General features: G+C 38.1%; 2 protein-coding genes across 4 annotated transcripts in view; one reads left to right on the forward strand and one right to left on the reverse strand.

Annotated features, from left to right (window-relative positions):
* LOC106080661 (disintegrin and metalloproteinase domain-containing protein 9) overlaps nt 1-4,956 on the reverse strand; it is a 388,621-nt gene extending 383,665 nt beyond the window's left edge. Inside the window, exons 1-2 of one of the 3 annotated variants that reach the window (XM_059361923.1) lie at nt 4,773-4,956; nt 3,111-4,652 (exon numbers count right to left, since the gene is read on the reverse strand). In XM_059361923.1, the coding sequence (XP_059217906.1) occupies nt 3,111-3,336 (226 nt within the window). In that variant the 5' untranslated portion in view covers nt 3,337-4,652; nt 4,773-4,956. Of the gene's footprint in view, nt 1-3,110 lie in introns of all 3 variants that reach the window. The other 2 variants (XM_059361924.1, XM_059361922.1) reach the window with 2 other exon arrangements.
* Nucleotides 4,957-10,871: 5,915 nt separating this feature from the next.
* Nucleotides 10,872-15,631, forward strand: LOC106080655 (facilitated trehalose transporter Tret1-like). Its single transcript, XM_059362840.1, has 4 exons — nt 10,872-10,961; nt 11,031-11,192; nt 14,379-14,630; nt 14,701-15,631. Exons 1-4 carry the CDS (start codon nt 10,880-10,882, stop codon nt 15,624-15,626), a joined length of 1,422 nt encoding a protein of 473 aa, XP_059218823.1. The 5' UTR covers nt 10,872-10,879; the 3' UTR covers nt 15,627-15,631.
* The last annotated feature ends 549 nt before the right edge of the window (nt 15,632-16,180 follow it).

Genomic DNA, 16,180 nt, shown 5'->3' on the forward strand with positions numbered 1-16,180 from the left:
GTATAATGCAAATTTGCAATGGAATGCCCATGAACATTCCATTAAGGAACTGGGGCAAACTTCTCACAAATCACTGAGTGCTGTCCATTTTAAGCTCAATGATATTGGACCTTCTTTTTAACAGCCAAGTCCAAACGGCGTGCCGCAGAGCGGCACCTCTTTAAGGAAAAGTTTTTACATGGCAAAGTACCTCACAAATGTCGACAGCATTAGAAAGGTCCAGGAACTCACTGTCTCGAATTTTGGCGAAATCGGACAATAAATGCGCCTTTTATGGGCCCAAGACCTTAAATCGAGAGATCGGTCTATATGGCACCTATATCCAAATCTGGACTGATCTGGGCTAGATTGTAGAATGAACCTGTGAGCGCATAATTTTTTGCGACTATCAAAATTTATGCCATGTATGGTCCTAATCGTTTTATAATCCAACAAGTAAAAGCGTGCTAAGTTCGGCCGGGACGAATCTTGGAAACCCACCAATTTTCAAAAAAAAAAAATCCACACACATAAAATTCAGAACATGCATGGAATATTTATTTGAATCGATAGTACGGCCCATATAATTTAATGTTTGAAGATTATTTCATGCAAATATTGAGCATAACGGGGACTCACAAGGTCCATCCGCTAAGTCCAGTTTTGGCTTATTCTTTCCAACATTTCGGCCGGTATCTCTCGAATAAAAGCTTCAGTGTTGTCTTCTAATGTGTCAATTGAAGCGGGCTTGTCTGTATAGACATGAGCTTTAACATAGCTCCACAAAAAATAGACTAAATGCGTTAAATCGCACAATCTAGGCGGCCAATTGACCGGTCCGAACTCGCCTCTCAATAAGTCCATTGTTACGCGTGCTGTGTGGCACCGTCTTGTTGAAACCACATATCATGCAAGTCAAGCTCTTGCATTTTGAGCAAAAAAAAGTTGGATATTATCTCACGATAGCAGTCACCATTTACAGTTACGTTACGATTTGCATCATCTTTGAAGAAGTACGGTCCAATGATGCCACCAGCCTATAAACCAAACCAAACTGTGACTTTTTCCGGATGCATTGGTAGCTCTTGCAATGCTTCTGGTTGATCTTTATTCCGAAATCGACAATATTGTTTATTTACGCACCCATTGAGCCAAAAATGAGCTTCGTCGTAAAATGAAAAACCGCGCGATGATTTTTCTTAACAGAGCACACATTTTGATGATAAAGTCCAATAATTGTCAAGCGTTGTTCGTTTGTACGACGATTCATGGTTAAATTATAGACCAAACTGAAGATGTTTGACAGTGAAACAAAACACGAAACGTGCGTAAGCTGTTTAAACCAGTGTTGCCAAAAAGATAATAGCTTAAAAATCACCTTTTATATGTATATGGGGGCTATATCTAAATCTGAACCGATTTTTATGACATTCACCAGTAATGTCGAGAGTGAAGAGAAAATCCTTCGTACTAAGTTTCAAGAGAATCGGTTAACAAATGACCGTTTTATTGCATTATTACTGCAAATCGCCCGAACATATATATATATATATATATATATATATATATGGGAACTAAATCTATATCTGAACCGATTTCAAGCTAACTTTATAGATATTGTGGTAGTTGTCGAGGAAAGCATTGTACGAAGTTTTGGGAAAATTGTTCAACAAATGCGCTTGCAGTTGCTCTAGGAGTAAAAATTGGGCGATAATATATATGAAAGCTACATCTAAATATGAACCGATTTCTATAAAATTCACCAGTAATGTCGAGAGTCGAGAGAAAATTCTTACTGTTAAATTTCAAGAGAATCGGCTAACAAATGGCCATTTTATTGCATTATTACTGCAAATCGGACGAACATATATATGGGAGCTATATCCAAATCTGAAGCAATTTTTTCCATATTCAATAGGATTTGTCTCTAGGCCAAAAAAGATGCCCGTACCACATTTGAAGACGATCGGATGAAAATTGTGAACTTGTACTTTGCATACAAATTTACATAGACAAACGGACAGAAAGACGGACGGACGGACATAGCTAAATCGAATCAGGAAATGATTCTGAGTCGATCGGTATACCAATCAATGGTTCTAGCTCTCTTTCTTCTGGGTGCTACAAACAAATGCGCTAAGTTATAATACCCTGTATCACATTTGTTGTTGTTGTAGCAGTGTTGTACACCGAGGTGGCAGCCATTGCCGATGAAGGATTCCTTCGGGGCTTTTAAATTATATTGACAGTGTAAATATAACTTAAAAAGGGGCTCATGTGACAATTTCCATGTAATATAAACGGAATTCCGAAGCTGGTAATCCCCTTACTCTGGTGTATGGAATAGGTAGAGCGATTTTTTAAAATATTTTTTAATCTTAGTCACCGCAGGAAAATTTTTTCAAACAACAACTTTTAACAATTTTCTATTTAGGAGGACTAAAATCATTATAAACTTCCCTAGGGAATGCAAATAAGGTCCCTAAGGTCAACTTTAGACAACGAGCTCAAACATCGCCAGTATTTCTTAATTGGCTTTTTTCTTTTTAAATTTCTCTAACTATGACAAAAGCAAAGTTTCAAAGAAAATAAATATTTCAGTTCCCACATATCGGGGGACCCTACATTAGCAGAGAGAGACACGCGACTCTAAAAATTTTTAATACCATTTTCCCAAATAGGTATGATCAAAACATAAATTCTATTTCATGGATGTACAATAAACTCCTTTTCCTAATGACATTATAGCACTCAATTCATTTACGTTTCTTACAATTCCCATTCCCATAAATATTCAAAGTTCTAATAGGAACCAAACAAAAACAAAAATCATACAGGAAGACGACAAAGCACAATAAATTCCATACCACTTAAAAAAGAAAATGCAGCAGCAGGCATTCAATAACTCAGTATAGAAGAAAACACACAGATACAAAATAACACACTCCCATGTGTGTGTGTGTGTGTGTGTATATATATATGTGAAAGATCAAAAAGGAAAAAATCCCAAGAGGTAGGATTTTGTTATTGTTTCTTTTCCTTTTCTCCATGCTTCCCCAGAGTAACAAACTCAACGAGAAGATGTTTCTGTTGAAGAAGAAGCAGCAACACAAGCACAGCACTTAACTCACCTTTTGACTGCGTATCCGTTTTGATATTTGTTGTTGTTGGGTTTGCAGCAGCAGCATCCATTGACATTGGCAGACATATGCTGGCAAATGCAAATGTACAAAACATAACATGAAACAACGATGGGGATGAAGGTGATGATGAAACAGCAGCAGTGCGGGAACAATGATGATATTGTCGATGCAGAAGAGGACATTGACGGTGTTGCTTAAGCCTTGGCGAAGGCATTTTGATAATGGTTAACACTCACACACACACACGCACGCACAAAAAAAAACACTTTTTAATACTTTAAGGTAAACTGCTGCAAAGCTTAGATTTCCTTTTGTTGCAAAACAAGAAAAACGAAACCATACACAAACGCGCGCACACAACTAGCTTTTGCTGCTGGTAGCTTAAAACAGATGTTTTCTTGTTGGTTAACGGTAATACAAAAAAAAAAAAAAACAAAACATTCACATTTGTTTATTTCGCGCGCCCTAACACATTGAGTGAGCGAGAGAACAAGTGTGGCAGTCACTAGGATGAAAGTGTTTCGAGAGAGCGAGAGAGTATACAGCACTGTTAGTAGAACCTTAGAATGACATCACACTTCCTGCGAGCAAACGTTTTGTCAGTTGAATGAGTGTCAACAACATTTGAGCAGCATCTCTAAAGAAGGAAGAGGATATTGGGATATTGCTTGATGATGTTGTTCTTATTGTTGTTATTATTTGCTGTTGCTGGAGCAATTGACATTTTATACTGGTGTTGTATGGTGGGGTGCTTTTGTCTGACTAGGCCCAACAAAAACCAAATGCAATTTCAAGGGCACTCTACAAAACAACAACATTTAGCCAACTGCCTGATGAAGATGTCAAACAGAAAACAAAACACAACAGGGTGTGGTGCAATTTTTAATGTTTGTTGTTTTCTTTTTTGGACGTGTTTTCTTTTTATTTAGAATTTAATTTTGGTGGGTGATTTTTTGTTTTTTCGTTTTAATGGCCTCGTTCCAAAAAGGTTCTTTAGACCGACTGACTGCCTGTTGGTGTTGTCATAGAAATGGCCTGAACACATTCACATGCACAAACATAGCAACATTCACATTTGTTGGAGGGGAGCTTTGTTATGAATGACTTTTTGGCATTTTTATGATTCCCCATTTACAACTCGTTTCACTGCTTTTGTTTGCCGATTTTTTGTTTTGGGGCTCCTTCTTCACATTTCATGCATCAACATTATATTTGCTTATATTTTTATAATTCCCAGAGGGGCCGTCGTCACTGTTGTTGTTGTTGTGGCCAAAATATAACAGCAACAACAAAACATAATTTATTAATACACCTAACACAATTCCAATATATCTTCTGGCGCTCTCTCAAGATATTCTCTTTTACTCGTAGTTTCGCACTCTTCTGTTTTTTGTTTTTGTTAATACAAAATTTTTTTTCGTTTACATTACGCACATACTTTGGTTGTTGTTATTTTTTTTCTGCTTCTTCTACTTTAGCTCCTCCACTTCGATATTTTTCCAGCTTCTATTTTGCTTGATGATTCTTAAGCTGAAATAAAAACGCCTTTTTTCTGGTTGGAATTCTTTGTTGTTGTTATTTTTACATTTTAAGTGGATATCAATATTTTCGAATAATTTTCTTAATTTAATTATACACGCACGCACGCACGCAAAAACATTATAAAATTATGGCAAAATCAAAACCACACAACAATAAACAACTCAATTCAATCGACTCCACAATTCGACGACTGGACGACCGGATGCTATGAGACTACAACGCTCTACTAAAGCTTACAAACAGCACTAGCACTCGCGTTAATAACGTAACGTTCGCACAACGGATACGACGATGACAATGTATGTTGTTATTGTTTAGAAATTAGCTGGAATGGAAGAATACGATTAACTTGTTAGTATTTTGCACTACAAATTCCAATTTGTGCGGAAATCAGAATGATGCAATGGAGGAATAGCCGCTCACTACGAACTACAAAAGTGGATGGAGGAATGGAGAATGAGAGTGCGAGTGAGAGTGAGAGTGAGAGAGCCACTGGTATGTGTGGATGAGCTTTCTTATTCTTATTCTTTCTTACGCTCTTTGGTGTTTAGCGGCAAAACTTAATTTAAAATTTCAGCAAACCGTACAAAAATTGCGGCTTATAAGGACTCATGAAGTCAAATCAAGAGATCAGTTTATATAGGAGCTATATAAGGTTATACACCGATTTGGACCATATTTGCACAGTTAGTGGAAGTCGTAACTGAACACTACATACAAAATATCCGCCAAATCGGATTAAAATTGTGAAGATAGATTTATATGGGAGCTATATCCAAATCTGAACCGATTTGGCCATTTTCCAACAACAAAAACAGACGCCGTGACGGTACCGTACAACCGTAAGGAGAAAAGGAAATTCTTCGCTCGACTGTGCTGCTGTTGGCTAACTGAATTGAGAGAATTTGAAATTTAATTCAAATGGTGGCTCAATACCCAAGACAGATACCGACGCCCATGATGGCCACCACAATGATGGACGCTAAGCGATGGCGTATCTTCGTATGAATACGATAAAATTCTTATATGAAAATGGCAAATGGTTTAACATTATTATGGGACAGAAAAATCTCAATACAATTTTAAAGAAATAGTTCTTTTTGTAGTCTATGTGTTCAAGATCACTTATTTTTGGCTGGCATTTACCACAGTGGCAACTACTTAACCAAAAGTTGTCCAGCTTATTTATGAGTTGACAACCGTGGGTAATTTTATTTTTTAATAAAATCACCATTTGGTTTTAAATCAAATAAATTTATTAAAAAATAAAATCACCATTTGGTTTTAAATCAAAAAAAATATTTTAAAAAATTTGGTCGAAAGTTTAGCCGGACTGCAGTTTGTGTGATTCCATCCCTTCATGTGTGGTATTCTTCGGCGAATTACCCAGTCAATCATTAATGTTATGAACTAAAAAAAAAAACCAGTAAGGAAGGGCAAAAGTCGGGCAGGGCCGACTGTATAATACTCTACACCTAACCTGTAAGTACAATGTTGGAGCTATATCCAATTCTGAACCAATTTTGATGAACCCCAGCGGATGTTTTCAGAGGGATTAGTTAACAATCCGTATCAAATATCGAGCAAATATGTTCAAACTGTAATAACTACGGTTGCCAGGATTCACTAATAGAAGGTTAGGTCACTTGTCCGTTTGTAACACCTCGAAATAATCGTCTAAGTTCCCATAAAGTATATATATAACAGCTGTAGGACACACGGACGGACAGACACACGGGACATGATTAAATCGTTTTAGAATTTTACGACGATCCGAAGTATATACTTTGTGGTGTCGGAAATGTGTTGCAAATGGAATGACTAATAACTACCCACCACTCTATGGTGGTGGGTATAAAAATGAAAAATGTATCCTCAAAACTTCCAATTTGATTTATACCAATAGAGTGTTCTTCGATCGCCGACATCTCCAATTGTGTTTTTTTATCTCTTATCGAGATTTTGATTCACTCTCTCACACAACAGCGAACAACAAGAGAATGAAAGAATGGTAGTTCGTTGTTTTTTTTTTTGCCGTTGAAAAACCAGATGCGGATTAGTGCATTTCGTGTCGTATTGAAGTTGACTACATGCTGCTCCATGGCGAAACAATTAAAGGTGGTCTCATTTGTACAACAACCACAAATCATGTGGCGCAATCTGCCACCTTGTCATCAAGCTGATCGTACTTTTGCCAACACGCGCAAAGAAATTTGTGTGCGTGTGTGTATACGTGTGCGTACATGAGCAGAGAATATGCGGGTAAGAAGATAATAACAAAGAGAATGCAAACAAAATCTTTCGTCTGAATACCATCAAACCTGTCCACCTGTTGACGGCTATTCGCGTGAGACCACCTTTTTAAATCCGCCTTGATGCTGCTTGGTGCTAATCACGTTACAGCCATAAAAAATTATTGTATCGAGCTGAAATTTGGCTCAGATCCATATTTGTATGATGGATACGCAGGTTCAGTTCATGAACGGGCCAAATCGGATGATATTCGTATCGGATGTTCTATGCGTATTGAGCCCATGGAAGTCGAATATATTCTCCGACTTTGCTGATATTTCCCCAGTGAGATTTATTAGACCCCTCAACATCTGTATTATGGTTAATATAGGACCATATTTAGGTATAGCTGCATATGGATAGATCTGCCGATTTGAGGTCTTTAGATAAAAACAATAGCATTCATTGCTCGATTTATTCGAAATTTGCAACAGTTTCTTGTGCTAGAGCCCCTAATATCTGAACCTAGTATGGTGCATATCGGACCACCATTTTTAGATACAGCTGTCGTATAGATCTGTCTTCCGATTTTGGGTCTTGAGTCCATAGAGGGCTAATTTTATACCAAATTTTACTTAAATGGGGAACAGTGAGCTGTTAGTTAGACGCCTGGTCATCGATGTTGTGTATGGTCGAGATCGGATCATATTTGGATATAACTGCTGATCTCGATATTTCAAGCCATATGCTCATAGAACCTCTTGTTTTACCTGATTATGACAAAATTGAGAATAGTGGGTAATTTTTGTCCCCTCTACATTCTTAGCCGCTGTAAAACGATGCTTCGGGCGCTGGGCGCTTGAAACTTTGCACAAATACCTCTTATTAGTGCAGGTCGTTTGGGACTGTAACTGGCCAAATAGGATCATGTTTTGATCGATCTCCCAATTTGACTTCTGGAGTCCTTACAAGCCGTAATTTTAGTCAGATTTGGCTGAAATTTGACATGCGGTGTTCTATTAAGACTTCCAACAACTGTGCCAAGTACCATGCAAATCGATCTATAACATTGTATAGCTCCCATACAAACCGATCTCCCGATTTGACACAATTTGGCCCCTGGAAGCCGAAATTTTTGTCCGATTTAACTTAAATTTTGCACATAACTTCTGTTAAGACTTCCAACAACTCTGTCAAGTAGGGTTGAAATCGGTCAAGAACATGATATAGCTTCCATATAAACCGATCGCCCGATTTGACTTCCTGAGCCCATACAATCCGCGATTTTTATCCGATTTGGCTGAAATTTTATGTTACGACTCTCAACAACTGTGCCAAGTACGGTCCAAATCGGTCTATAACCAGATATGGCTCCCATATTTCAGCAGAATCCATGGTGGTGGGTTCCCAATAAGCGGCCCGGTCGAACTTAGCACGCTCTTACTTGTTTTCTTTTATTTTCATTTCGTTTTCATTAACCTTTTCTTCTTTTTTTACTTTTTTATTTCGTTTTATTTTATGTCACAATATTTGTTAGTTTCTCATTCGAGACGAGCTCAATGATTAGAGATTTTCTTTGCAAATGGAAAAGAAAGCCAGTGATCGCAATTCACCAACCACAATGGGACTCGTTTCGTCTTTGTTTTATTTTATTTTAGTATATTTTCTTTTATTTCATTTTTATTTTATTGCATCGTTTTTTAGTTTGTTTTGTTTATTTTATATTGTTTTATTTATTTTATTTTTCTATTTCAGTAAAGAGATATAACAGTTTTAATGTTAACCATTCTACTCACTACATTAAAATAGAACAGTACAATGGCACTGTTTTACCCACAGCATGGTAATAATTGAGAACGCTATTGCCGACAGTGTTTTGTTGTTGCCATATTGCATTGCTGGACATTGAATGTGTGGTTGTTGAATCGGATAAAATAATAACTTTAACGACAAGTCGATAAAGGCGTAATCTTTTCTGACTTACCGTGGGATTTGTATTGATGCCAACTTCAACTCTGAAAACCACGTTATGTTTATCTTCTTTTTATACATTTATAGAGATGGGCGATGGGTAAATACCCAAAGGGTATTTACCCGGTAAATTCGTTAAATACCGCCGGGGTAGGTCGCCCCTCAACTCAACAATCTTATATATATACCAATCATCACAATATGGGACTCAAATCAAAGGTATTTAAGAGTAGAAAACGTATCCGATATCCAATAGTGGGACCAAGTATTTGAGGGACCAACCCAGCCCCCAAAACTCTTCTATATCAGACATTTATCGGCCATGACAATATGGGGCTCAAATCAAAGGTATTTGAGAGTAGAATACGAATCTGATATCAAAATGTAGGAACAAGTGTTTGGGGGGCCGCCCCTTCATCAAAACACCCCCAAAGAGGACAACTTTACAGACCACAGCAATATGGGGCTCAAATGAAAGGTCTTTGGGAGTAGAGCAACACAAATACAAATTTTGCCCATGAACATTTCACTAAGGAAGAGAGGCAAACTTCTCACATATCAATGAGTGCAGTCCGATTCAAGCTCAAAGCTCAATGATAAGGGGCCTCCTTTTTATAGCCGAGTCCGAACGGCGTGCCGCAGTGCGACACCTCTTTGGAGAGACGTTTTGCATGGCATTGTACCTCATAAATGTTGCCAGCATTAGGAAGGGAAAACCACCGCTGAAAATTTTTTCTGATGATCTCGCCAGGATTCGAACCAAGGCTGACATCAACATTCGGGAAAAATTGTCTATAGGGCCACCCCACCCCCGTAACACCCCAAATAGTACGCATTTGCTGACCATTGCAATATGGGGCTCAAAGCTCAAATAAAAGGTATTTTAGAGTAGAACACAAAACAAATATATATTGTCAGGGCTAAGTCACTCAAACGAAAGGTATTTGTGATTAGAAAACGAATTTGATATTCAATTTTGGGGCCAAGTGTTTGGCCGCCTTAAACCAATGGCAATATGAAGTTCAAATAAAAGATATTTGAGAGTAGAGCACAATGCCGATATTTTTTCAGGCCAAGTGTTTAGGGGACCACCCCTTAAACATCCCTAAATCGGACATATTTACCGAACATGACAAAATGGGGCTCAATTGAAAGGTATTGGGTAGTAGAGCACGAAATTGATACCCACCTTCGGGACCGAATTTCTGGGCGTCCACCCCTTCCGCAAAATTTCGCTTAAATCACCCCCACACATCTGTGAGATCAAACATTTAAAAAAAAAGGATTTTCTTGAAAATTTTTTATTGTTTTTTTTTTTTAAATTGTTATCAAATTTTGATTTTCGTAAAAAGTTTTGACAAATTTGACACAAACATACACAAGAATTTTCAACTAACCCTATAATTCCCCATACTTTTAAGTCATAAAGTTCAAGGCCACTATGCAGCTGTTATTCCAATGCCAGTTAAACTCCCAAGAGTTTAACTTAGTTTATGTCTCATTTGAAGGATATTCACAGGAAATAAACCCCGAACAATGACGTCGCCAAATGCATTCACTTCATGATTTTCCACACTTTCATGCTAAAGGACATTTAGCAGTAACGGAATAGCACAGTGACTAATTTCTAGCCCATAGTAAATTCGCGCTTATAATGACATCGTTGACAGTCTAACGTAAAAAATTGCATGACTACTGGGGAGGGTGGGTGGTGGCAGTGTAGGTGATGATGAGTTGCAAAGGCAAAAACTCATAAAGTGGGAAGTTTATTTCTACGAGTCATAAAATCATTGAATAAACTGAATAGGTTTGTCGGTCTGTCCCCATATAAATAATTTTCGAGCGATTAGCAAAAAAAGGAGCAACAACAAATCACATTCTCTCACGGTGGGTCATGCGGTCATTTGGGCATTCAGCTGTCATTCTTTGCCACTTAAAGCAATCTATGGTGCTGTGGGTAATTTGTAATAAAGTCGTCAAGCATTTGCATGCGCTATGCTTTTTTGCTCTCCATGAGGGCTGAGCCAGTATTAACATGCAGTTGCAATATGGAAACCCCAAGGATTGGACGTATTTTTCTGGCTGCCATTGCAGGTAAATTGTTACGGAAGAAGAAAAAGGCGGGAAATTGCAGCTACTTCGATTTGAGTTTTTTCTTTTTAGCCAATTTGTCTGCTTTTGCTGTGGGCACTTGTCTGGGGTGGACTTCACCAGTTGGGGTGAAATTAAAGGCTGATGATACCAAAGATTCACCGCTAGCCTATAGAATCGGATCATATGAAGATGCTTGGATATCCTCTATACTGGCGTTGGGTGCATTGGCAGGTGAGTTGAAGCAAATTGTAACAAAAAGGTTCTTTCTTGTACCTAATGTAGTTTTTTGAACTAAAGGTACATTTAAGTACCAAAGGTACTCTTAAATACGAAATGTACTTTTATGTACCAAAGGTACTTTTGGGTAACAAAGGTACTTTGTTACCCAAAAGGCACTTTTATGTATCAAAGGTACTTTCATGTACCAAAGGTACTTTTGGGTAACAAAGGTACTTTTGGGTAAAAAAGGTACTTTTGGGTCACAAAGGTACTTTTATATACCAAGGGTGTTTTGAAGTACCTAAGGTACTTTTATGTACCAAAGGTACTTTTTTGTACCAAAGGCATTTTTATGTACCAAAGGTACTTTTTAGTACTTAAGGCACTATATAGTACCTAAGGTATATTTTAGTACCTTAGGAACTTTTTAGTACCGAAGGTACTTTTTAGTAACTTAGGAACTTTTTAGTACCTAAGGTACTTTTTAGTACCAAAGGTCTTTTATGAACCAAAGGCACTTTTATGGACCAAAATGTACTTCTATGTACCAAGGGTACTTTTATGCACTAAAGGTACTTCTATGTTCCAAAGGTACTTGTTAGTACCGAATGCCCTTTTTAGTCTAGAGGGTCCTTTTTAGTACCTATGGTCCTTTTGAACACCTAAGGTTCGTTTCTGTACTTAAGTCACTTTTCAGTACCTTAGGTACTTTTGAGTACGAAAGGTACTACCTAATGTACATTTAAGTAGTTAATGTACTTTTTGGTACCAAAAGCACTTTTTTATTGCCTTAACTACTTTTTGTACCCAAGGTACTTTTTGTACCCTAGGTACTTTTTGTACCCTAGGTACTTTTCGTACCCAAGGTACTTTTTGTACCCTAGGTACTTTTTGTACCCTAGGTACTTTTCGTACCCAAGGTACTTTTTGTACCCTAGGTACTTTTTGTACCCTAGGTACTTTTTATACCCTAGGTACTTTTTGTACCCTAGGTACTTTTGGTACCCTAGGTACTTTTTGTACCCTAGGTGCTTTTTGTACCCTAGGTACTTTTTGTACCCTAGGTACTTTTTGTACCCTAGGTACTTTTTGTACCCTAGGTACTTTTTGTACACTAGGTACTTTTTGTACCCTAGGTACTTTTTGTACCCTAGGTACTTTTTGTACCCTAGGTACTTTTTGTACTTGTACTTCTATATACCAAAGGTACTTCTATGTACCAAATGTACTTGTTAGAACCGAAGGTCCTTTTTGGTACCCAAGTTGCGTTTTTGTACTTAAGGTACTTTCTAGTACCCAAGGTCCGTTTTTGTACTTAAGGTACTTTCTAGAACTTAAGATTTTTTTGTACATATGGTACTTTTTAGTACCTAAAGTACTTTTTGATACTAACAGCACTTATATAATGCCAACAAGTAAAAGCGTACTAAGTTCGACCGGGCCTTACCTTATATACCCTCCACCGTTCGGGTTTGTCACGTTCATATTTAACACAATTGTTGGAAGTCAAAACAAAACACTTGCAAATTTTCAGCCAAATTGGATAAGAACTGCGCCCCTCTAGAGGCTGAAGAAGTCAAGACTCCAGATCGGTTTATATAGCAGCTATGTCAGGTTATGGACCGAATTGAACCATACTTGGCACAGTTGTTGGAAACATAATACGTCGTGAAAAATTTCATTTCAATCGGATAAGAATTGCGCTCTCCAGAGGCTCAAGAATTCAAGACCCAAGGAATATTTCGAGGAGTTGCAAAGAGAATGACGAAATTAGTAAACTCCCATGCTATGGTGGAGGGTATAAAAATACTTTTAAGGTAGTTTTTGTACCTAAGATATCTTTTGAACCTAAGATATCTTTTGTACCTAAGGTACCTTTTGTACCTAAGGTACCTTTTGTACCTGAGGTACCTTTTGTACCTAAGGTACTTTTGGTACCTATGGTACTTTTGGTACCTATGGTACTTTTGGTACCTATGGTACTTTTGGTACCTATGGTACTTTTGGCACCTATGGTACTTTTGGCACCTATGGTACTTTTGGTACCTATGGTACTTTTGGCACCTATGGTACTTTTGGTACCTATGGTACTTTTGGTACCTATGGTACTTTTGGTACCTATGGTACTTTTGGTACCTATGGTACTTTTGGTACCTAAGGCACTTTTGGTACCTAAGGTACTTTTGGTACCTGAGGTACTTTTGGTACCTGAGGTACTTTTGGTACCTGAGGTACTTTTGGTACCTGAGGTACTTTTGGTACCTGAGGTACTTTTGGTACCTGAGGTACTTTTGGTACCTACGGTACTTTTGGTACCTACGGTACTTTTGGTACCTACGGTACTTTTGGTACCTACGGTACTTTTGGTACCCACGATACTTTTGGTACCCACGATACTTTTGGTACCTAAGGACTTTTGGTACCTAAGGTACTTTTGGAACCTAAGGTGCTTTTGGTACCTATGGTACTTTTGGTACCTAAGGTACTTTTGGTACTTTTGGTACCTAAGGTACTTTTGGTACCTAAGGTTCTTTTGGTACCTAAGGTACTTTTGGTACCTAAGGTACTTTTGGTACATAAGGTACTTTTGGTACATAAGGTACTTTTGGTACCTAAGGTACTTTTGGTACCTAAGGTACTTTTGGTATCTAAGGTACTTTTGGTACCTAAGGTACCTTTGGTTCCTAAGGTACTTTTGGTACCTAAGGTACTTTTGGTACCTAAGGTACTTTTGGTACCTAAGGTACTCTTGGTACCTAAGGTACTTTTGGTACCTAAGGTACTTTTCGAATCCTGGCAAGAACATCAGAAAAAATTTTCGGCTGTGGTTATCCCCTTCAATGCTGACGACATTTGTGAGGTACGATACCATTTTGTATGGCAGTCATGTATAATCTTCTTCACCAAGAGGTGTCGCACAGCGGCATTCCGTTTGGGCTCGGCTATATAAATGGAGGCCCCTTTCAATGGACTTAAACATAAATTGGACAGCACTCATTGATATGTGAAAAATTTGCCCCTGTTCCCTAATGGAATGTTCAAGGGCAAAATTTTAAATTTTTTTCAAAAATTTCAATTTTTCTTATACCAAGAACTCTTTTTCCTACCAAAAACCCTTTTTCATGCCAAAAATGCTTTTGTCTTAAAACAAGGTTGCAATTGTTTTCAATAAGTTTCCATTATTCTGGTTTCTTCTAGCTCCTTTCTTTGCGGGCCCTTTGGCAGATAGGATTGGCCGAAAATGGACTCTCATTTCCAGTTCAATTTTCCTAATCGTAGCTTTCATTCTTATGATTATAGCCCATAAAGTATGGGTTCTGCTGTTGGGACGTATTCTGCAAGGATTTGGGGCTGGTTTTGTCATGACCATCATACCCATGTATGTGGGTGAAATAGCCACCGATAATGAAAGAGGAGCAACAGGTTCTCTAATGCAATTATTTTTGGTTTGTAAGTGCGGCTCTTAATATATCAAAAATATAAAAATTATTCAATGACATTCTCCTCTCTTCATCCCCAGCTGGTATTCTCTATGTCTATGCCATTGGACCTTATGTGAGCTATCAAGTGCTGCAATGGCTTTGTCTTTTGCTTCCGCTTATATTTGATGTGGTATTCTGCTTTATGCCGGAAAGCCCCTACTATTTGGCTAGCAAGGATCGCAACATTGAGGCCTTACATTCTTTGAAATTCTTTAGAGGTCATAAAAGTGCTGATAATGTCAAAGAAGAAATGACAACCATTCAAAATATGGTGGAAGAATCCATGTCCAATAAGGCCTCCTTTAAGGATCTTTTTACAAATGCAGGCAATCGTAAGGCCTTGATCATTACCTCAGGTCTAGTGGCATTCCAACAATTGTCCGGCATAAATGTGGTCTTATTTAATGCCCAGTCCATATTCAAAATAGCTGGAACGGATTTGGATCCTGCCATTGCCACCATTATAGTGGGAGCTGTGCAGGCGGGGGCCTCAGCTTTAACACTACTTCTAGTGAATCGTTTGGCACGTAAATTTATACTCCTCATCTCAGCTGCCGGCATGTGTTTGGCATTGGCAGCTTTGGCTGTCTCCTTTTACATCAAGTTGGAATTGGAAGACACCTCGGAGGTTTTGTGGCTGCCTGTGGCTGCCTTAATCTTATACACCATAGCCTATTGCATTGGTTTTGGTCCTTTGCCTTGGGTGGTGTGCGGTGAAATGTTCACTCCCAATATAAAATCGAAAGCCTCCTCCATATGTACCTCGACATGTTGGACTTTGGGATTTTTAGTGGCTTATTCCTACCCATTGTTGGCTAATTTGGGTCCCCATTATGCCTTTTGGCTGTTTGCAATATTTTGCGCTGTGGCTTTCCTGTTTACACTCTTCATTGTGGTGGAGACCAAAGATTTAAGTCTGCAGCAGATACAAGACAAGCTGAATGAGGTAAGGAATGATGAGTGAGTGAGGAATTTAAGTTGCCTTAGAAAAGTTGATGGAATAATTATTTTTTATCCATATGGAAGTTTGAATTTATTGTAAAAAGCTGATTAATATGAAAAAATAAATTGGAGCACTTTAAATGTAAGAACAATAAATAATTTAAAAAATTTTGTTTCTTTAGTCAAATACGAGTATAGAAAGTTTCCCATTGCAAAAATGCAAACTTTGCCCATGAACATGCCATTAAGAAATAGGGACCTTCTTTTATAGCCGAGTCCGTTTTTAGGATGGGGACACTTCGCCCTGATGGTGGATATCGAATTCGTGCAGCTGTAGCCTATGTCCGCCTATGACGATGCGTTCGAATCTTGCCGAGAATATCGGACAAAATTTAAAGCAGTGGTTATCCCCTCTTAATATTGGCGACAACATGTGCGAGGTACCATGCTATTCATGGTCATGTACAAAATTCTCCCCAAAGAGGTGTCGCACTGCGACACGCAATTCAGGCTCGGCTATAAAAAAGGTCCCTTATCGTTGAGTATAAACTTGAATTAGAAAGCACTCATTGATGT

The sequence above is a fragment of the Stomoxys calcitrans genome, chromosome 2 (genome assembly GCF_963082655.1).
Source record: "Stomoxys calcitrans chromosome 2, idStoCalc2.1, whole genome shotgun sequence".
Lineage (NCBI taxonomy): Eukaryota > Metazoa > Arthropoda > Insecta > Diptera > Muscidae > Stomoxys > Stomoxys calcitrans.

What these genes read in the sequence shown, in the direction of transcription:
- LOC106080655 (XM_059362840.1), top strand. Translation starts at nt 10,880, where the DNA reads ATGAGGGCTGAGCCAGTATTAACATGCAGTTGCAATATGGAAACCCCA. An exon ending in GGCGTTGGGTGCATTGGCAG is followed by an intron (nt 11,193 to 14,378) that starts GTGAGTTGAAGC and finishes GGTTTCTTCTAG; the next exon opens with CTCCTTTCTTTGCGGGCCCT. An exon ending in AATGCAATTATTTTTGGTTT is followed by an intron (nt 14,631 to 14,700) that starts GTAAGTGCGGCT and finishes CTTCATCCCCAG; the next exon opens with CTGGTATTCTCTATGTCTAT.